Here is a 23,070-nt window from a genome sequence, read left to right on the forward strand (position 1 = left end):
CCTTTGGTCAAACAGCTTGCCTTGTTCTGAATTCTCAGTAGATCCAAGCAATTATATATCTGTCAGTCCAATCTTCTTTAACTTCAACATGAGTTACAATGTTCTCTAATACAATGGAGAGTTTACCCATACATTTTCCTGGAGGTTATTCTGGGGGGTGGGATTGGTGATATTACAAGCAGCTGCCAAGTCCCTTGCGAACACATACACTTGATACAGAAAACAACTGAAGTGTGCATCAGTGAATTAATATTCTTATTTACCTTTAACAGTGTTTATGATATGGAAAACAAAATAAAGTTCTGCCTCCTAGATGGAAAAGCAAACAAACAAGCCCAACAAAACCAAACAGAGATTCAAGAGTGGATGGGATGCCAGTAACATTTTAGTCTGTAATCTTTGACTCCACATGCCAGCAGTGGCAGAAAAACAGCTGAAGACTGCAGCTGGCCTAATAGATGTGTGTTACAGGTGCAATTATAAGAAACATCAGAGGATGAGGTGTTTCTCTTGTCAATGTTTGTGTGTCTCCAGAACAACGCCATGAGCTCAGACTTTGGTCTTACCTGTTTTCCCCGCAGGGCTCTTGTTTTTATACTCAGGGCTGAAATTGTGCATCTGGCCATTTCTTCATGAATATAACATGTGGATATAATCTGGAAAAGTGCATTTGAAAATTTTTCAAATACAGAAGAGATAATGAAGGAAAATTATCCCTGCAGAGATATGAGATGCTTACTGAAGAGTTATTTTCCAAATAAAACCTCTCAAAACGTGAATGAAAATTGAAAGCAATGAAGCAGCTTTTATTTTACAGAAATTACTGAAACTTTATATGTTACTCATTCTCCAGTCTTTTTACCATAGAGACCAGGTACAGACCTTTGGGTTTTCCAACAGTGTCCCAATGACATGAAAAAATTCTGTGAAGATAAAGGTATTTTGAACAAAAAAGCCCTCTGTGGACATGCAAACAGCTGTTCCTGAAGAGCTGCTAGTTCCACACGTGTTGAAGCTTGCAGCTATGCAATGCAAGAACTGGGGAATCAGCAGGTGGTAGGGCTGGCAACACCAATTCAGTGTCTGCACTACTTGTATCTCCAGATGCTGAGGTACCTGCTGGTGACGCTGCCAGACCCAGCCACTTTTCAGGAAGCTATGCACCCCAGGGTGCTGGGAGTTTGGCAAACATTCAAGCCACAGCTGTCCTTCTGTCTCCTCGGTGTCTCAGTGTGAGCATGGGATGCAGACTCGTGGGCTGTGTTACAGGGGTGACATGAGGTGCTCCTGCCAGGCTGCTCCAGTGGTCTGTGACTGGTGCCTGCCCAGCAGCCCAGGCTGTGTGGAGATTCAGTGTTACGGTATGAGAAAGCCCTTTGGTGGCATCCCAGATTAAGCATGGTTTGTTGAAAAATAAGAGAATCACAGAATGGTTGAGGTTGGCAGGGACCTCTGGAGCTTGTCTGGTCCAAACCCTGCTCTAGCAGGGACACCTAGAGCATGTTGCCCAAGGAGCACGTCTAGATGGCCTTTGAAGATCTCCAAGGAGGGAGACTCAATCTCTTGGGCAACCTGTGCCAGTGCTCCATCACCCATCCAATAAAGAAGTGCTTCCTGATGTTCAGACGGAACCTCATGTTCCAGTTTGTGCCCAATGCCTCTTGACCTGGCACTGGGCACCACAGAGAATAGTCTGATTCCATCGTCTTCTTTCCTTCACTTCAGGTATTTATAAACATCGATCCCCCTGAACCTCCTCTTCTTCACACTAAACAGTCCCAGCTGTCTCAGCCTCTGCTCACAGGAGAGGTGCTCCAGTCCCTCCATCATCTTCATGGCCCTTCAAAGAGCTTTTAATTCTTTGGAGCTTTTAGACACACAAAAAAATCTCTAATGCATGAGAAGAAGTAGGACACTTACATGCCCTTGTGCATAAAATAATTTGCCAGAGGTGAGAGAGTGAGGGAAGCAGAAAAGCTGTTGCCTAGGGAGGTGCTGTGAGGTGTGTGACCATGGGCCAGTGAAGCAACCTGCCCAGGTACTGACTTTGGTGCCCACCACACATTGCCTGTCTCCATGTCCCCCTGTGGCAGCCACACTAAGCATGGGAGGAAAAGGGACCTTGTGCCTCCTGGGGGATGGTAATCCTACTTAACTTTTTGCTGCAATATCACTCATTTATGCCCAATTCCCTGCCCTCTCTCATCAGAAGATGCTGTTCTGTCACTGCTGCCCATGAACCACTCTTTCCCACCCCCAGAGTGGTTCTTTTCCACTTTATTTCTACCTCAAACATTAGTTTGCATGTTTTTCAGGCTGCATATCATTCTGCTTCCTGCCATGCTTCTGTTCTCACTAGGTGCCTGGGTATTATTCCTCTGTCTTGGCAGGTGTTTGAAGCTTGTCCTGGTTTAATATCATCTGCAAGTCTCTGTGTTTGCTTCCATTCTCTGAATCCCGAGAAAGCCATTTGGGAAAAGGGGACCAGTAAGGATTTAATCCATTTCATCAGCCTGGCGTAGAAAAGACTTTTCTGGGAAACAAACAAACGAAAAAAAAAAAAATCTGAAGTCCTCCAATACAGTAAAAATGCTTTGCACTTATTTCTCACTCATCAGTAACTGCTGAGCCTGGACTCAAGACAGGAAAAAAAAAAAAAAAAAAAAAAAAAAAAAAAAAAAAAAAAGAACACCTACAGGCTACTGTTGCACCCTGAATTTGGGGCATGTAATCCTCTGCTGTAGCCACAGCGTGGGGCCGTTGTCCCTGGGAGCTTGTGAGGGGCTGCAGACATGAAAAGGCCATTCAGCTTGGGAAGCAGCTGGGCTGCAGTTCGCACTGTTTCCTCAGATAACTGTGAGAGATGCAGCAAAAACAGTCCCATCAAGGAGAATGTAAGGTGTATGGGACCTTCCCATGCAGATATGTTTCCCAGCAATCTCACTGAAAAGAAGACTAAAGGAAAAAAGCTCAAGTACAGCAGAACACAATGATGCTCCACAGGGATTCAGCCTCACCAGAGTCCCACAGGGCCAGATAGCAAAAGAAGAGGGCAAACAAACTGCATGGAAGGAGAGTAAGAGTCATTTCCAAGTCAAAAGGTAGGAAAAACCAGGCAAGAATTGAAGCTTACAGAGAAAATTCTTTCAGGTGAGCTGGCACACACAGAAGGGCTGAAATGAGAAAATTTATTCAATGGAATAAACTCTCTACACAGCTGCAGAGCTGCTAAGTGAAGTGTGTGACACTGTATCAAGAAGAGGATCAGAAAAATCTGTTAAAAGTGAGGAAAGGTAAATGTCACGGGTTAACCTGGCTGTGGGATCAGGGTGGCCAGCAGTGTAAGAAAGTCTAATCTTAGAAACAGAGGCTACCATGGGCTCCAACAGGTACTTTTGGATTAAATATGGCTAAACAGAACATCTATGTCAAACTAAAGTAATTTTTTTTTTCCTCCTGTGTGATTGAGAAACTCATTCCTTATCCATGCTTTACTGTTATTTTTCTTTCTACAAATTTCCAAGTATGCATTGCAACTATCTGAAGCAATGCAGTCTCTTAGCTGAGAGCTAATAGCACAGTCACATTCAGAGAGCTTAGTAAAAACCAAAACAAAAACCCACTGTAACAGCAAAACAAAACCAAAAAGGCAAAAATTGCCTGTGAGCCCTCTCCACGAAAAGGCAGTGGAAAAGATGGAAAAGTGTATGACTGCAGGCAGGAGGAAGAGCAGAACAACCCTTTAATTACAAAGTATTGAACTAATCATCCCCAGTAAAGATGTTCACTCAGCTCCTGAGATGGGAAAACACACCAGAGGAGGCAGCGAGTTAGAAGCCACTGAGGTTTTTGCACTGACAGTGGGAGAATCACAGCATGGTTGGGGGACTTCTAGGGACCACTAGAGACCCCTCTGCTCAAAGCAGGGTCAGCTGCAGTAGGCTACCCAGGCCCATACTTAAACATGTGGGTAAGAGCTATCTGGGGCCATCTCCTCTTCAGGCGAACAGCCCTGGCTCTCTCAGCCTCCTGAGGTGAGAGGTGCTCCAATCGTTTAATCAGCCTCACGGCCCTTCGGTGGATTTTCACCAGTATGTCCCCACCCCTCTTATACTGGGAAGCACAAAACTGCACCCAGCACTCCAGGTACATCTCAGAGTGCTCCTCATAATGAAGCCTCCTATGCACCAACATTGCATTGACAGCCCATGGCCAATTTGAGGTCCACCAGAACCAGCAGATCCTTCTCTGAAGGGCTGTTTTCCAGTTGGTCAGCCCCCAGCATGTACTGGTGCATGGGGTTGTTCCTCCCCTAAGCAAAATTTCACATTTTCTTTTGCTGAACTTCATGAGATTCCTCCCTGCCCACTCCTCCAAGTGTGTTCGTGTGTCAGTGACAGAAAGAAGGAGACAGAGAAAACACAGAATTTTGATAAAAATGAATAATCTAATCTGTTCTTCAATTTACCATCATGGAAAATCCCTGCAACTAGCTCAAGTGAACTCAAGGTCAGGTTCTCTTTTTTTTTAACCTTTCCTTTTTTTTTTTTTTTTTTTCTTTTTTTTTTCTTGAAGGCCAAGTGCTTAGCAATCCTCAAAATGACATGGTGCTTTTTGCCTGTGGCTTTTCCTGATGCTGTTCTATTGGATCCAACTTGTTTTTACTCAAATCTGTCCTGAGAAGAACAGGTGCAACTCAGCTGAAAACATGATGACTCTATATAGTCCCATATGTCACTGCAGAGTGGAAAAAAAAAGCTAATAGCATCTAATAAACTACAAAGCAAAATCAAATGTGTGTTTTCAGTTACCTCTTCTACTTTGTGCAAACTGAAAAAATAATTTTTGCTCTTGTGGAGTTTGATAATAGTTCATTGAACAAAGCCAATGGATGTTCAACAGTCTGTATTTAATATGAAATGTCTGTACATCCATAAACATAAACTAGTAAAAAGAAACATATCACTGGTAATAAAAAACTCTGTCAGACTGTGGTCTCATCTCTGGGTTTGATTAAATTCCTGCATTTGCAGCAAAGGAAGCAACAAGTTTACGACTTTGTAGGTAAGAGAATATAGTGGAATGGCTGCTCTGTCTTGATTTAAAGTTCATTTATTTTTATCTACAAGTCAACACAAAAATACATTCTGTTACAGATTTGGGATTTTGAACAGCATTTAGAAACAAAAAATCTTTCCCGATGACTTTCCAATAGTAAACTCTTTTCCCCATCAATTACAGTGAAAAGCGACTTACAAGGAATATTTGGCCAGATGAATAAAATATTCAAGAGACTAAATATATTCATAAGAACAGTTTGGCTCAGAGATTCTTTGGGCTTAATTCCTCTGCTAGTCAGCAAGTTCTTTGACCTTTGTAAGGTGCTAATCAACACCATAATTGATTACCACTTACCATGCTGTAGGTTCACTTTGAAAAATTGAAAACAGCAACTCCAACATCATCTGTATGTTGTTTGGCATGGAGCAGCTGTGTTTTTAATGATTATATTCACACTGGAGTTTCCAATTTCCTCTTTCAAAGACTGCATAGTTAATGACAGAACGTGCCTTGTTAATGACCCAGAGCTAGATGTGTTCTTGCACCAGGAACAGATACAGCAGGGACATTTCCACACCCTTCCTCTTGTCTCCTGACTTGGACACTGCCATTATAGGTGACTATGCAGGGGCTTGAGGCAGGACTGGGCTGTGCTCATGTGTTGCAATAAGGACTACAAGAAATAACATGGCATACTATAGAGCTGCAATCCTCATAGATCACTTTTGGCATTTCAAGTCTTTCTTCTTTTTGTTTTTTTCTTCATTTTTTGACCATTTGGTTTGATTTAATTCACAGCTGACCACAGGATCCTGTGCACAATACTGCTAGTTATCTATTACACACCTCCTTAGTGTCAAAGCACAGGTCTGGCTGGCAACTATGCACATCCTTGTGTCCACACCAGTGTGCGTTCATGAAATTACAAGGCAAAATCTGTCCCAGTAAGTCTTCACCACACAAGTAATATCTGTCCCTGCTGGCTCTGCATAAATGAGTACGAACATCTTGTGCCTAAAGAAAGGATAGTCACAGGTGCTATTCAGCTAGCGGTGATGGTCACAGTAAGTGGATCTAAAAGAAAGTATCAGTTTGTACTGGTACCCGTCATGAATACGCTGCGTGATCAGCAAAGGATGGAAAGGAGTTGTGCAATATTTGTGATTCAGCAGCAAAAGCTGCCCCCCAGAGGAACAAGTCATTAGGCAAATTATATGCAGTTGTGGTCCAAAAATATCTTTACACATTCAGCAGTGAGCAGTTATTGTAGTCGCTTTACTAAATTAACCAAAGATTTCAGCAATTCAAAAACTGAAATACAGACACTTTATACAGAAAGATTTAAGTACAAATAAACCAAAGTAACATTCTTCAGGAAAAGGGTTTTAGTTGTGTTTCATAAACACCAATAAATACTGAAAAAAACAAGGAAATTACAAAAGAAGCAATAGCAACAACTTTAAATTGTCCCAAGGACTATATTTATAATTAAAGCTAATTTTTGATACTTTTGCAATGGGGATTTAATCCAGAAATTCTTATTTAATTAAAAATTAAAAACAAACAAACAAAAAACCCAACATTCAGAGTATTACTGATATAAAACAAGGAAAGGAGTCACAACTAGAGCAGAAAAATGACACATCTGGTTAGAACCATATTACAATTTGGCAGGAATACTAATGTACATTGTGTATGTGTGAGAAAAAGACAGCATCACAGTTACAGACATGAAACAATGATTAAGAGTCATTATCCAAAATGAAAAGCAACATTAGTAAAAGGGAAAATGAAGACTAGAAAAGGAAAGAAAGAAAAATAAGGAAACTTTAAAAGCCACCTCTTCATCATAGTCTTCTAAGGCAAATGTTGCATGCACTACCTCCCCGAGAAACTAGACAAAGCTTTCCCATTCCCCACATATTCCACTTCATTTAGTTTCAGGAAGAAAGGTTTGAAAGAGCAGACCGCTGGGAAGAAATACTACAGACTTCTAAATTAGTGAAAGAACTTCCAGCTTCACTGTTATATTCTGGGTAAGAGGAACTGGAAGAAATTATATTTTTCAGCCTCTGAAGTGCAATGATTAATAGCAAAAGGAGAAATGCTAGGAGACTAAGGAATATAGAAACATAGACATAGACGTTAGATAAACGGCCAGGTGATGAATCCACAGAAGTTGAAAGGGATGTGGGGTATAACTCCAGAAAAGTCCCATTTTCCATGTTTCCTACAAATCCAGATGAGGGGTCGGGTTCAGACATCTCGGGGTTTGCGTTTTAAAAATCACCACAGATCTTGGATTCGAAGGCAGTTTTAGCAGCATAACAGAGGGCTTATTTTAGATGAACATTTTCCCATCACAATGAAGAGATAACAAGTCAGCCAGTGATCAGATTTATCCTTTACTGATCAAACCCAAGAAAGTGGAAGATTGTATCCTTCAGAACTGTGAGGAAAAAGAAAAAGGGGGAAAAAAAAAAAAAGAAAAAAAAAAGGAAAGATTAATTTACTAGCAGATAATGTGATTTAATGTGTACCTGAGACAATCCAGTTCTTAAGAGTTATTAGTCCTTAGCAGTGAGGTGCAATTCTTAAGGCATTAGCTAACTTCTGTCTTTACATCTCTGTATGCCAAAATGCAGTGATAAGAGAAATCCCACCCATCAACAAATTAAAATTGATCCTTTCCCAACAGGAACTCTTTAACTGAGGAACAGCCCAATCAAAATAGCTTTGTACTTTATGTGGGATAGACGTGTTAGAACCCAAATTTGTTTTGTGGATAAAAGCTAATCAAGGAATGAAAAATCCCTCTCAAATCATCAGCTTTTTAACCTAGAGGAAGGCTGTTCAATGCCATGATGGATTCCACAACAGAATCCACTACCATTACCCACTTATTCCCTGTTGTCTTGCCTGAGGTGACCACAGTGAGAAAATCTGCCAGACCTGGCTTCTTACTATAGATTTACGAAATGGATCAAATGGTTTCGAAGATCAAAATGCATCTTGCTTTCATGCTGCCAGGGTGATCTCAATGGCAGACACGTTTCAGTGAAGTGTTGCAGCTTTTGACACCTACGAGCAAATTCCCGAGGAAACAGGCAGCCCTGGCAGCCCAGCAAACATGAGGGGTCTGTCTAAGAGCAGCAAAGCTTTGCCTTCAGCCTCTTTGTGTTGAAACCCGGAAGCTCTGGTGCTGGCAAAGGTCAGACTAGAACAGGAGGAGCACATCAGGCTGAGCTGCTTTTTTTTTTTTTTTTTTTTTTTTTTTTTTTTTTAAACCAATGTTGTCAATCCCCAAGTGCTGTCTGGAAGAGTGAGAGGAAACTTAGTGGTAAAGAATTGCTTGTAAAAAGCCTACATGCTGTAGCTGAATTATACACAGAAACCCATTGCCTTTGTTTTGATACAAAATAGATAATGCAAGGTGTAAGTGGGGAGCAAACAAAGCTCATTTTCTGGATATGATTATCCTTATGCAACCTTTCTATCCACCCATCTGTGGCCAACCTTTCAGTGCAGATACTTGGCACAGCAAGGAAAGGTGCCCAGATTTATTCTGCACTAAGACAATATCCATACAGTCCTAAGTTCCCAGCATCTCAACCTTGCTTTAGGCCTGGCTCAATAGAGTTATCTCTAACTCCCAGCTAGAGGTTTTGAGGAAAATCCCACCGGTTTTCATGGCAACATAGATAGCAAACTGTCAGCAACAGTAAGAAGGACAGAATAGGACCCTTAAAGTATTGTGGTAGTCTGTGGTCTCCTTCTGTGTGTCACACAACTGCTGAAGTCTTTCCATGGAAGCATCCCAACATTATTCTATGCAATGTTCTGCCTTCTAATTTCTCCTGTAACCATATTACTTCTGTTAACTTGATAAAGTTCCTCTTTCTTCAAGAGGGTGACAATTTTTAACACTTTCTTTGAGCACAAACCCCTCAGTCTAAACTAAAAATCCTCAGGAAGGATTAGATACTTTTCTGCTGGTGCTGTTTCTTCTCAAGAAGCCTTGGAGATACCTGCTGAAAATGCTTTGCAGCCACTTAAGTTATTTGCCCAGGTACTCACTGTACTTCCATGCTGTAAATTAAATTTAGGAGGTTATACTATAGGACGTAAAAAGCCATAAGAGCCCTGAGTGAACAAAGACTACGTAAAGGAGTAGGTAGAATCTAATCCTGTATTTTAAAGTTTTAAAATTTTAAATTTATTTTCTATACCTCAGAATGACATCTAAACCACTGCATAAAACAGGTCAAGACTATTCTTTGGTGTCACAGACAAGTTGCATGGCACACTGCATGAAGACATCTGAACTCCCTTTTATGCCCATGAACAGGATGGCCAAGTTGCAGCTGCCTTTGGGGATGAATGATGACAGTCCTAACCCCACATATGTCCAGGCATGGCTTGGAGAGGAGTAGCTGGCCAAAACCATGCCAGGAAGTGTGCTAGTAATTCAACAGGAGAGATGATGACAGGCCTATGGCCCAGATTAATTTACTAGTATATTCACATCCATAATGCTCTGATGGATAAAAGGTTACATTCCAGATGTTGTTTTATTGCAGAGCTTCTGGTAGTCTTAATCAAGCATCCCAACAGCCTACAAGATACGCAGGAGTGCAAAAGTGCATCTGCAAACGCCAGATAAAATATTCATACCCTTGTGGTATACAACTCATACAAATACATAAAATATATTTAAGGAAACCGTTTTTATAACACTAATAGTATTTACCCCAACAAGAAACAGTATTTATTGTACCTTGTGAAATGAATCATAATACACTGAACAGAGAGATCCTTATGAGATTATACTCCTTTTGAACTATCTTTAATTCAGTGATCCAAAATTAACTAATGGTACAATACATGTTCATTTCATGTTCTGGAAGTAGTTAAGTGTCTTAAAGCTAATTTATCCTTTTTAAGAGATAAGCTTTGAAATAGAAGATGTTTATCCTTGATTACTCGTCGTAATGAAAAGCAGATCCATTAATAATTGAATTTCTCTATAATAACTTAAGGAATTAATTCACATAAATTCTTTAATATGGCAGAAGTTAAAAGCCTTTAAATTCTTCACAAATTTGAAATCTGCTCTGTTCTACTTTTATCATTAATGGTTTTGGCCCTGGTACAAGGAAGAGCTTCAGCATAGGACTTCCTTTGAAGTGAGCAGAAAATTTATGGTCTTAAATAGGAAGCTTACAGTTAAGCAGAGATGTGAGTGCCTTGCTAGATCAGAGCCTTTATAGGTTTTACAATGTCAATTGGGCTATTTTTAACTGAATATTTTGTGGTGAGATCAGAGGCTCTGTAAACTCTGACTCCAAATGACTATGGTCCAGATCCTCGTTGTCTCATTTACACTGCATAGGGATGTGATATGTAACTGTATCTCATTGTAAAATATAGCTTCAGCTAAAGTGACTCTTCAGGTGATATTTTAGGAAGAAAAAAATTGTAGTTTATTGTTTTAATTACACATTTAAAAAAAATAAAGACCTGAAACATAGAGTCCTGCTCAGCCTAAAAAGATTTTTACAAACCATCTGTACCCTGTTGAAGTAAGTTAACAGCAACATCCTATAGAAGTGTGAACATATGAGCTCATAACATCTGCAGAGCATTCATAGGATAGGTACAAAATGTGTACAGAAATAAAATGGGTCCAATCCTGATCCCTGATGAAGTTCCCTGGTGCTATCTCAGCACTGCAAAAAAAAAGGCTGGAGATCAGCCAGGGTGGCTCAGCTGCCAACTGCTGGGCCATGAGGGACAGGGGTGCAAGAGTAGTTTGGACTGAAACGTGGATGAACCTCTGCCACGAGGCACATCAAACCTCCCAGCCTTAAAGAGCAGCTTTATTCAGTGCACTACAGCTATAAGGTCCCTGCTTCTTCCAAGACAAGAAGATAAGTTGTGCAACCATTTATCTCTCTCCTGGGGCCTAATCCTCCCAGAGGAAGAGTCCCCAGAGAAGCCAGATGTTGGCTTCATCTTCTTCCTTGGTAAGAGGTTTTGTGCATTTCTGAAAGCTAAATAGAACAATGTCAAGGCCAAAGCTGGTCCCAGAAAAAAAGATTAGGAAGTTTATTACTGACTTCAAAGTATAATGAGAAAATTGACTCAATATTTGTGATGTAGCTGGATCCAGATGACCTTCTCAGAGGCACCTATGTCATCCCAGGACAGGGACATGCAGCTTGAGGAGGCTTCATGAGTCATCAAGCCCTACCTGACTGCTGTCCCAGGCCATACTCTGTCTTTCCAACTCTGGCTAAGTTTTTGCCCCGCTGCTACTCCACTGTTACACAGCCTTGCTGCTCCGACAAATTGCTGATACAGATTCACTCATTTTAGCAAAACTACTCCCTGCATCAAGAAGGCACAGACTCCACCTCCACTCTCTGCTAGTTTTAGATATAAAAGAGAAGAAAACCTTATTCTGTTACTTCAAGTCTCCAAATATGAGTGCCAGCACACAAGGAAAGGCTTCACTAGATACATGGAGCCATTTATAAATGCTCACTTTTCATATTGAACTATTATGCAAGTATTATCCTGCAGTTTCACATTGTTTATCCATTCATGTCCTCTGTCCTCATTCATGTCCACTTTCCATAGGTGATACCCACTCCTATTCCAAGGGCAGGGCTACCTGACAGATACTGCACACAGCCTCAGTTGCAGTTTTTCATCTTTTCTTCTCTCCATAGTAAGGGGGAGACAGGCAAAATGACCTTTACCAAAAGTAATGCAAACTGGGAGGTGAGGATTAAGTAAGTTGTCACCACGTAAGAGCTAAATCCCTGCTGATGTGAAGCATCGTGTCTGGGTAGCTGCGCCAAAACTATCAACTGTTTGCACCTTTGATGGCACCTGTCATAAAACTTATTTCTTCAGAACACTGCAGAGTGGTCAAGGGGAGAGACCTTGCTAATTAGCATATGCCCTGAGCGCCAAATTATATGTAACACATGCAATTTAATCTTGAGCATCACTGAGACATCGGTCGTCATCACCCTCTTCAGTCTCAGGTGAATTTCAAACAGGGCTGCAGCACTCTCCCAAGATGGCATGGAGTAAACAGAGAGCTTTTGCATAGCCTCAGGATCATAAATCCTTTACCATCCAGTTGCCTGTATTATATTTCTCTACATATCTTGATGCAACAACTCTATTTCTCCAGACACAATGAAATATAATTTAATGGTGCATACTCCCTAACACCAAGGCCCTAGAACTTGAAGAACAGGAGGTCTTTCTCAACTTAAATGATTCTACGATTCTATGATTTTATTTGGAGTTTATCAGCCATAGGTAAAAGCTTTGTTTTCTTGGTTCTTCCTGGCTTTCTGTGACTACAGGCTGTGAAATACCTTGGCTGTTTCAGAGGCTTCAAAGTGCTTAAGCAGAGAGACAAACAGATATCAAAGAAAAGCAGTGTTTTTATGCTTGATAAACTAAGATTTTTGTCCTGATCTTCCATCAGCTCTTCCTTTGCAGGTAGAAGGTATCCTAAAAAGTCCTTTTCTTATTGTAAACAACTCCTAACTGTGGAGGGCTTAATTTGCTTTTACAACAGTTGCAACAGTGAGCTCCCTTTTCCCTTCAGACATCAATAAGGGACACATCAGCTTTCCTTTCCTAAAAGCTTAAAACCCTTTTGGCTGATTTCAGCCCAATGTATACAGAGAGGCAGAGGATGAAAGCAACATAAAAATTAGATATCTACAATCTTCTTTAAAGCAGATGGTTCTGGGGAGAGCAGGGAGTTGCTCAATGACCCAACAAGGGACTGGTGAAGCTCACCCATGGGCATCTGCCCAAGGAGCCTTGGGACACCAGGCTTCATTCCCCCTGTGTGCAGTGTCCTCCTGTGGATCCATTTCTCCAGCTTGCACACACGTGTGTCCCAAGGGACACAGAAGTGTGGGTGGAAGAAGCACAGCCCCACCACTGATCTCACGTGGGAGGCAGGGGGAAGCATGGAGGGAGTCAGGGATGCGGCTGCTCCTTGCACTGCTCACAAGTCCTCCAAGGAGCCTCGTACAGATGCTGGGTAACACAAGGGACAGAAACAAATCTTCCTGTTCGCATTCCTTTCTGCTTTCTTTTAGAAGCCAAAAACCAGTACTGGACATCTTCATGTATAAATAGCACAGTAACGACCCATGGGGACACACTTTGGGTGGTCTTTGTGGAACAACACGCCCACAAAGGATGACCTGGGACAATCCCCTTGATGGTGATCTGGTGGCTAGCAAAAGGCACTGGAATTACTGACTGGCAATCTCGCTAGGAAATGGCTAGGAAAGAGAGATTGGTTGTAAGATGGTACTCTGGCTCTGAGCAGCAATTACTTGCTCTGTATTAGGCAGACAGTTCTTTGTTTTGAATAGGAGAGGGGAGGCAGAAGACTTTCATTAAAGATGACACTGATTATCTCGATTAAAGGACTCATGAGTGTGTTCTCTGCTCTCTTTTGCCCTTTTGGAAAGTTGGAGCAAGGAGTGAACAGATAATGATATCATCCCCTTGTGACCTGAAAAAACACACCATCTCCTTTGTTCAGCGTTAGAGCAGATAGAGCAGGATAATAACTGTGCAGACTCCCAGAAGAGAGCCCAGACGATGCCAGTTAAAACCTCCTGATGTTTAAAGGTGTCCCCATTCCCAGTCCTGTTATCATGTTGTTATCACTACTTCCAAAAGCTGGCAGCAAGTTTTCACTAGATCTGTTACAAAGATTAAGATTTCTCATGACCTTTGCTTATTTGATCTATGTATGAAGGCCAGCAAGCTTCTGGTTTAATTTTCTCATCTTCCTCCCCAACACCTTTGTTTTATGCATTTGTTTCTTTAGTATATAGGACTGAACCACCACATTTTGTCTATCCAACTAATACGCAACACAAAACATTTATTGCCATTAAAATACTTTTACATGCTCATACCAAAAGACCAAATTAACTTTACATACAGGGAACCCTCCAGCCAGTTTGCTCTAGACTTGAAAAATGTAGCATTTTGCAACTGAATCAGACAATAGTTCTAGGTAGAAGAGGAGTTAGCAGTATTTTACTCAGTTGAAAATGTAGAACGATTCAGTAGGAAAGGCAAACAATGACTGCTCACTTGGCAAGAATATGATCCTTAATGCTTCTTATTCTTGCATAAATGCCTTTGGCAACTGAAAGACCACAAGTAAATAGGGTGCTGTTTCTTCATGTCCCCAGACCCCTCCAGGAGCAGTGAATTCCTTTGCCACTCTCCCTGGGAAGCAGGATCGGTCACCTACTGACTCAATAAAATGTGCACACAAGGAAAAGGAAAAACTATTTCCTGCCACAAGCAAGGTCTTCCCTTTAATTTTTGATCTAATTTCATCTTTTATTATGATCTAATATGATTTAAATGTATGATTTTTAAAATCTAAGAAGACAAGAGCCCAGATGGCTTGGTTGCAGGTTAAAATCAAGTTATATTTTGTTTGGGGTTTTGTGTGGGGCTGGGAAAAGGAAACTCTTGGAGACATAAGGATACTTAATTCATTCAAATAGGCTCAAATGCCTTTATCATTTACATTTCCCATGGATCTGCACCCTATGCAGTTATTTATATCAATGTAAAGCAAAGACATCATGACTTGGGACCAGACCCAGAACTTCTACCCCTTCAGTCACTGCCAGATGAGTCTGCTTCTATAAAGTATAAGAAAACAAGCAAGGACAAGGAATAAAATACTTACAAGCAGGATGATATAGGGATGTAGGACAAATGTCCAATGTGCAGGATGTGGATGGTTATCACGCCCAAATCTAAAGGGACTGCATGCTGAGAAGAGTGCCTATAAAAAAGCAATCAAAGCTGAAGAGTTTAGTAATAAATGCATTAATTACCTCCCCCCCCACCCCCCCCACACACATAAAACAAACAAACAAACAAACAAACAGGGATGAAAAGTGGCAGAAATTTCAGGGCAAAACAAGGAGAATGGAGTCCTGGCATGTTTTTCATTTCTGGTAGCCACATCCTTCTGCTGTCCAGCTACAGCACTGCATGTATAATAAATAAATAATAATAAAAAAAAAACAACAAACATGCTTCTCTCTTGATCTCCTCTTTACAGATATGTCTGGATAACACCCTGCCCCTCTTCTTTTGCAAAGTACTCCTGCACCAGGACAGCCTGCTGTCACCTGGTGATGCTTTAAGCGCTGAAGCTGCACATCTCCTTTCCAGTTCACTTCACGTCATCACCTAAAGGCTTCTGCCAGGAATCAGGTCTTTCTGGATTACACACCATTATTTATTTATACTCTTTATTTCAGACAAACTGCAGTTTAAATTCACTTACCTGAAACACGCCATCTGAATATTGTATGTGCACAAGCACAGATAGCAGATTTTTGCATGCTAAATTCACTCAATACTTAAAATTAAAACCTGGCCCCTGAACTGTCTTTAATAAAGCAAACTAAATTGATTTTATGTTTGAAGAAACAATCCCAGACAACACAGATTAAGGCAAAAGTATGGCCACTTTCAAGACGATCCTCTCCTCCAGGAAAGAAAAGACGCTCACACAGTCATTATCCGTCTCAAAGCGCTACCCTTTCAGCACATTTGGTTTGAACTGCATTAGAGAAGCAGATCTCTGGGGATGAATGTTAATGCATTGTTATGTTGCTTTCATCCCTTCCATCACTGAATCACTTATGGTGTAAGCCAGTCCAAGTTCAATAAAGAAAATTATCTAGTGCAGCTGTTAAAAGTCAGCATCGTTGAAATGCAAATGTTTTGATAACATTGCACTTGATAACATTGACTGTGTTATGATGTTCCACCCAAGGAGAGGCAGACAGCTTCCTGACCACCTCCCAGCCTGGGAGGAGAGGTGTGTGGCTGCAGGTAAACCCTCAGGTCAGCTTCCCCAGAGATAGACCCAGCTGGTGCTTGGACATGAGGGCAGTGCACCCCAGAACCTGCTTAGGAGCATGTTGGCTCCAGCAGGTGCTGCTACTGCCATGGAGAGCGGTTTGTAGCCCCCGTAAACCTTTTCTCGGGCAAATATGCCTCATGTAATAAAGAGCTCAATCCCATGCCCCGCAATTTCATCTGCTCATAGCAGAGATCCTTTCCCTTCCCTTTGTTTCTTTCAGAATGGATGTCTTGGGGAAGGAGGCTCAAACCTCTGCAGCAGAGACTTTATCTTTGAACATGACAAATATAAATGATTTTGCTTCTTTTCCATCTCTCCTTTGTCTCTGCAGGATCTTCTTTAGCACATCTCTCCCGACATGCACCGAGCACTGCTCTTGCCCATCCAGCCCTTCATGCAACACAATGCCCCAGTCCCCAGCAAGGGGAAGGGCCTGGGAAATCTTGAGCTGATTGAACATGCCAGAGATTCAGCGTGAAACACAATGCATCCTCAAGGCTTTTTAAATGTCTGTATTCATATTCAAATGGATAGCATACACAGTGAGACAGCGAGGTCTGAGCTTTTAATTACCTCAAAAGAACACAGAAATATTTGGACCAGAAGACCAAGAACTGAAACTACAGGATCTCCTTTGGTTTATGTAGTCTTTCATCCTTCTTGCACCAGTCTAACACCCTTCCCAGCTACTTTGAGGGTCTCAGTTACAGCAGTAGCCCCCAGCTGAGGCCCATGCTGACCATGTTCTGACACAGCAGGACTAGGCCTGACCACATCTGCCTCTCCCACTGCCAACAAGACACACAGGGAGCAGGGACCTAGCTGTTCCCCATGCCGCTCAGGATGTGAATGTGGCAAGGAGTCTCATCACTGTACATCTGGGAGATGGGGCCCTCCATGTTTCTGCTTCCCATGGGAACATGAGTATGAATCTCACCCAGTGGACATGCAGTCACTGGGGAAATCAGTCTGCTGCCTATGTTAGTTTGCTGAAAATATGTATTTCCCACTTTTGTTGAAAACTTCCTGTGGGAAAAAAAAAAAAAAAAAGAGATAACTGGAAAAAAAAAAAAAAATCCAAAATCCCATTCTCAGACTGGTTTACCACAGCGAGTACTCATATTTAATGTCTCAGTTCCCAGTCCCAGCTTATTCCCTTCCATCCCACTCTGAGCAACTTTTGTCCCTGTTGGTCACCTTCAGACAAATTCAACCCCAAGCAGAAACCTCAAAGGCATTTGAGCTCCTAAGGTTTAGTGACAACAGATGATCAGGAAGAGGAAACACTAAGGTTCAAACAGCCATTTGGTTCCCCCGATGGCTTTAGATCTCTCTAATTGACTTCTGCAGGCAAACACAGGGACCCAGATGTCACTGCCAAAGCAACAAACCCCTCCATGGGTACCTGTGGAGGCAGCAGGCTGGCAAGGGGAGACCGTGCAGAGAGAAAAAATGATGGGATTGGGATTCCCTAATTTCTGCATTTATGGAGTGACTTCTTGTTCAATCTCTTACAAACACAAATTCAAAACTTTCATTTGAAAATTTAGTGTGGGGTGGGATGACTGCACAGTTTTACATCGCAAAATGAAGGAAGACAAACCCACAATTTTCATTTAAAGCACACTTCCCTCAGTGGAAGGAGTACGTGAAAATATTGCAGCTGCTCCTGGCCTTTCTTCCCTTTCATTGCTGCATTACCCTGTTCCCGATGCCCCTTCTTGCAGATCCTCTGTTCTGCGGAGGATCCCACCAGCACTGATGAGCCTCTCTAGACAAGAAGCCACCCAGCATGTGTGTGTGGATGCAATTACCTCAGAGCAAACAGAAATTAATTAAGCTTTGCTAGCTTGTGCCTGATTCTTAACAGCAGCTCCCGATCACCACCTTTTGTATCCGATACAAGGATTCAAGGGAACTGGTACTGGGCTCCACACCTCTGGCCAAAGGGCCGGAGGGCAGCTGGCTCTCCCTGAACCTCTGTGGACTTCTCCTGGGGCAGTGTTCCAGCTCCTACGCATCGTTTACTCAGAGTAAAACCTGCCAGATAAAATATCAAGCCCCGGGGCAAGCAGTCATGATTATCAGGGCTTGCTTTCATTCTCCATTGCGTTCACCTGTGAAGCTGACAACTTGCAGGGCTCAGATCCGCTGGTTTGCATTCCTCCAGGGAAAACAGAGGGAGAAAAAAAAACTCAGGAAGATCAAGCACCATCCCCTTCACCTACCAAGAAAGGGCTAAATGTGGGTAAATCTGGAAGTGAATGGATCTCAGGTCTCTATTAACCCCAGCGGTGCCGCAGCACAGCATCCTGCCTGATGCCGGAGGAGGTGCTGGGAGCCCCATCCCTGGTGCTCCACAGGGGCCACATTTACCCCTGCGGTCACATCGTTCCAGCACATCTTAGGAGCCCTGCAGGCTTCTCCAAGGAGCTCTGATGAACACGAAGTGGCTACTGAGCTACAGTACGTTATGATGCAGGAAGTGGAATCCAGAGTAGAAGAGAACATGTTTTTACAGTAAAATTCAGGTTACACCCTGTCTCCCATATATTTTATAAAAACAGAGTACATGGTCCACATCAAGACCTAAAATGTCAATCAGACTTCGTTTAAATCTCCTTAGAAATCCTGGCACAATATAAAGCTAGGACAGGAACTGTACAGTGTATTCACCAGAAACCTTTGTTAATGCATCATTTTATTTCAGAAATTTTTCTCCTCCAAAAAACAGATACAGTACGAACAATGTACTGAGGCTGAGAATTCAAATGCCAGGTGAATTTCAGGCACAGATGTACTATCACAGGACCTCTGATTGCTGTAACTCTGCTTTCCAGCTCAGGTACCTGCTTTACCAAGAGGTGTAAGGGGTGAACCTTTCCTTTTGATTCTCTGCGTATAACCAAAAATATTTCCATTCTTATTCTACCAACGCAGGCTGCATTGCCTCCCTTGACAAAGAGACTGTGGCATTACCATATCTACAGGTGTGTGCTTCACATGCATATATTTTCACTGCTTGCACAGGGGTGTGCAGTAACTTACACAAGCACACAACGCTGCTGTGAACCACGCTGTGATGTGTAAGCATAAGGGGGCAGGGTTGCACCTGAAATGTCAGAAAGAGCAAGCAAAGATAGCTAGCACTAATCACAGACCACAGAAGGGCAGCTTCTGCTGGTGGTAGATAGAGTTATCTGTGCAACACTGCCTCTCAAGTGTCCTGGCCTTAGAGGACACTGTTGTGCTCACATCCAGCCCCAGACTAATTCCAGTGACTGGGATGTGCAGCAGTGCAGGTGAGGGCTTGTCTCAGCATCTCACCAGGCAGCTGCTGAAGGCATCACAGCAAAAGCAAACGTGTTGGGACATACCAAGGAAATTAATGAAATGATGGACAAGGCACCCATACGAAGCTACAGACAAGCAAAAGGCAAAGCTCAGGGAAATACAAAGATGATAGCTTGACGGAGGTGGATGCTGAGAGCATGGGCTGACCAAATCCCAGGGGTTTTGTCCTGAAAAAGCAGGAGAGGTGAGATGCCATGTATGGGGGGACTAGCCAGGATGCTTGAAAGTGAAGCCTGCAGCTGGCATGTCCAATGTGGTGGAGATGGGGCAAAAACAGGACTGGGCAGAAGGGGAGACACAGCCAAAGCGGCAGACACGGAGGTGGCTTTTTGCAGCAGTGCTGTGGATGGACCGAGCCGTAACAGGATTTCCTCCGTGCCAACCAGGAAAAGGAGGCAACTGCAGTCGCAAAGACACAAGGGGAGGAGTGCTTGCAAGAGATTGTTACAGGGAGAGATGTAAATGTCATGACTTTTTAATATTTAAATTCCAAGTCTCAAAACCTATCAGAAACATCGTATTTTTCAGTAACTTCTCGATGTGCTCTGTGGTTGAGCTAATTCCTCTTCTGCTTCTACGTAGACGGGGCGCCAGGAGGAAAACTGCGCTGCTTCCTGCCTTTGATGGGGAATTTGCAGAATACAATTTATAACTTGCACTGCACCACTAAGACCCAATTACGAACCAAGACATTTGGCAGACACAAGCTACCCGGGTCAGCCTGTTACGTCTGAAAAGGTTAACGAAATGCAAAAGGCAATAACTTCCTAAGCCAAATATATCCACACACGTGCACTCACCAACTTGGTGATGGTACTGGAGCAGACTTGGGTGCTGAAACAGCCCCGGACCCCTTCCCCACCAGCTCAAGGTCCTACAGCATCTCTGCGGCTGCCAGCGATGCACAGCAAGCAGCAGGCTGCAGGCAGGCAAGCCTGCATGCCAGAGCAGGCAGAGGAAAGCCTGGGAAACATGAAGGAGGCGGGCATGACATGCTGCTTCTTCCCTCACCTTAGGTGATGTGCATGGCCAAAGTCTGAGGGAAAGGTGGGGAAGGAAGGCAGCCGGTACCCAGCTACAAGCAGCAGCACCCATCCCTGATGGGGACAAGCCTTTGTAGGCATTATGGCAGAGAGAAGGACACCAGGGCTTTCAGGTCATCCTTTGTCTCAGTCTGTTCAGGCTCAGAAAACTCAGAGTGGGGTCAAAACGACTGCAAAAGGCAAGACTGTAAGGGAAGAGATGTCCTCCCTACAGTCTGATCCCTTAGAATAAAGCTGTCAGCACTATGCACCTTCTACATCTCCAGGTTTTACACATTTCTTCTGTTCAGCTTTGTACCATTCTGCTACAATTACCTCCAAATTAAATTTAATAATACTTACTATGCATTCCTAATTTTCTTTGCTTATATACATGTCAAGAAATCTGGCAAATGCTCAGCCTTTTACCACTGTGTTCATAATCTCCCTCGGACTACTATTTAGCATACACAAGATAGGAAGAGTTTGCTTTGCTTGCTTTCTGTCCCAAACTTCCTTACCCCTACTGAGATGATGCTGCAACAGCCCGGAGCTCTTAGCTAGGCACCAGGTGGTTGGGAAGGACACATTTCTGTGCATCCATCCTGCTTTGTTTTAACACATTGTGCTGTCTAAGCTCCATTCCTCTCCCGGTACATACACAGGACAGGCGTTTTAGAATTTATTTGCAGAGGGAGCAATTCCTTTGCCGTCATCTTCCTGCAAACAATGTGAAAGAGCACACGCGTGGCAATCTCTGTTTTTGCCCAGAGAGCCGAAAACGTGCTTGCACAGTGATGACCCCATGCTCTGCACCATCAAAGCCTGCAGCATCTCGCCGAAAGACCACAACAGAAACCGACCTGTGCCTCGCTTCCCTCAGCATCCCTCCTGCCAGGAGCAGCACAGCCACGGCCACACGTTCCTCCAGGGAGCCTCCTGCTCTCTCTGTCCCTGGCAAAAGCAATTTCTCCCAAACCAGAAAGTCTGCTACGGGAGCACTCTGACAGCCCTTGGGTCAACGACGGCAAAACCAAGTTCTTGCCAAAATGCCTTGCGGAGCGACCAAAGGCAGGCGCTAGGACAAACGGGTGTGCGAACCCAACGCCCTGATTGCGGCACACGAGGGGCCAAGCACCCCACTGCCCCCGCGACCACCGACACCGGGTACGAGGCACTTTGTGGTGGACCGGCTCCTGTCAGACCCAATAAATCACAGCGGGCTTTAAGAAGGATGGGAGATAAATAATAATAATAATAATAATAATAATAATAATAATAATAATAATAATAATAATAATAATAATAATAATAAACATAATAATAATAATGAAGTACCGACCTCCCTTAAAATAATTATTAATTAAAGGGGGGTAAAAAAAATAGAAGAAACCCCACAACACGAGCCCAGGGAGAGGGCAAGCCCCAACGCCGCGGCTCCGAGCACCCCCAAGCCCGCGCCCCCCGCTCACCGCTCCCGGCTCCGGCTCCGCTCCCCCGTGCCCGGCTCCCGGCTCCCGGCTCCCGCCGCCGTCCCGCACGGCCGCCGCGGCAGCGCCGCCCCCGGCCCGCCCCTCGCCCGTCCCCTGCCCGCGGGCGGCCGCCGGACCCCAGCCCCCGGGAGGGGAGAGGGCTGGAGGGGGGCTGGGTGCGGTGCTCGGGCTGGTGGAGGGGGTGAAAGGCCTGCGAGGTGCTGGGGTGGATGTCGTTGAACCATAGAAGCATTAAGGTTGGACAAGACCTCCGAGATCATCTGGTCCAACCATCCCGCTACCACCAGTGTCACCCACCAAACCATGTCCCCAAGCACCACGTCCAACCTTTCCTTGAACACCCCAAGGGACGGTGACTCCACCACCTCCCTGGGCAACCCGTCCCAGTGCCTGACTGCTCTTTCTGAGCAGAAATGTCTCCTCATTTCCAACCTAAACCTCTCCAGTGCAAATTGAGGCCATTCCCTCTAGTCCTATCACTAGTTACCTGTGAGAAGAGGCCGACCCCCAGCTCCCCACACCTTCCTTTCAGGTAGGTATAGAGAGCAATAAGGTCTCCTCTGAGCCCCTTCTTCCCAGACTGCTACTTGCATTGTGCAAGCCCATCACCCCTCATCAGACCCATAACTTAGCCTGTTGGTGTTTGAAAGGCATCACCCCTTGGCTCGTGGGGCTGGCCCTTTCCCAAAGCAGCCACCCCACCAGGATGCTACAGGGACAGGTCACAGCACCACAGCCAGGAGCTGGGCCCCGCAAAAGGCTGAGTTAGGGCAGCAGTCTTTTTTTTGCCCCAGGAGGTGAAAAGTTGCAGGTGTCTCTCCAAAAACTCTTTCAAGTTCTCAGGCCAGTTGCTGAGGCCCTCAAGGATACTGAGACATCGTTTACACAAGGGTAAACAAATAGTCGTGCCAAGACCAACTGCTATAACACCTATAAAGTAATGTAAATGAGAGCAAAATCTGCCTTTCCTAGTTTGTTTGGAGAATGACTTACCTGCAGACATCATATACTTTGGAATCAAATATTGGGAAAATGCTACCTGGCTGGGACCTGTTCCCTGCAGGGGACGCCGTCAGAGAGAAGGCTCAGCTGGCTTCTGGTGCACTTGTCTGATTTTTTAATTTATTTATTTTTGGCCAAATGACTTTACTGTGGGTTATAAATCAGCGGCGAGCAG

At 43.7% G+C, this 23,070-nt stretch overlaps 1 protein-coding gene across 3 annotated transcripts; it reads right to left on the reverse strand.

The window, feature by feature from the left end:
* Positions 1-5,826: 5,826 nt before the first annotated feature.
* Positions 5,827-21,930, reverse strand: SERTM1 (serine rich and transmembrane domain containing 1). Of its 3 annotated transcripts, none has more exons than XM_032200905.1 (3): positions 21,873-21,930; positions 14,831-14,929; positions 5,827-7,510 (listed from the first exon to the last, which is right to left on the reverse strand). In XM_032200905.1, the coding sequence occupies exon 3, from the start codon at positions 7,323-7,325 to the stop codon at positions 7,002-7,004; it is 324 nt and encodes a 107-aa protein (XP_032056796.1). In that variant the 5' UTR covers positions 7,326-7,510; positions 14,831-14,929; positions 21,873-21,930; the 3' UTR covers positions 5,827-7,001. The 3 variants fall into 3 exon arrangements, with proteins under 3 accessions (XP_032056796.1, XP_032056806.1, XP_032056814.1); XM_032200915.1 differs by lacking the exon at positions 21,873-21,930 and adding an exon at positions 15,183-15,261; XM_032200923.1 differs by lacking the exon at positions 21,873-21,930 and adding an exon at positions 15,034-15,052.
* Between the last annotated feature and the right edge of the window lie 1,140 nt (positions 21,931-23,070).

The sequence above is a fragment of the Aythya fuligula genome, chromosome 1 (genome assembly GCF_009819795.1).
Source record: "Aythya fuligula isolate bAytFul2 chromosome 1, bAytFul2.pri, whole genome shotgun sequence".
Taxonomy (NCBI): domain Eukaryota; kingdom Metazoa; phylum Chordata; class Aves; order Anseriformes; family Anatidae; genus Aythya; species Aythya fuligula.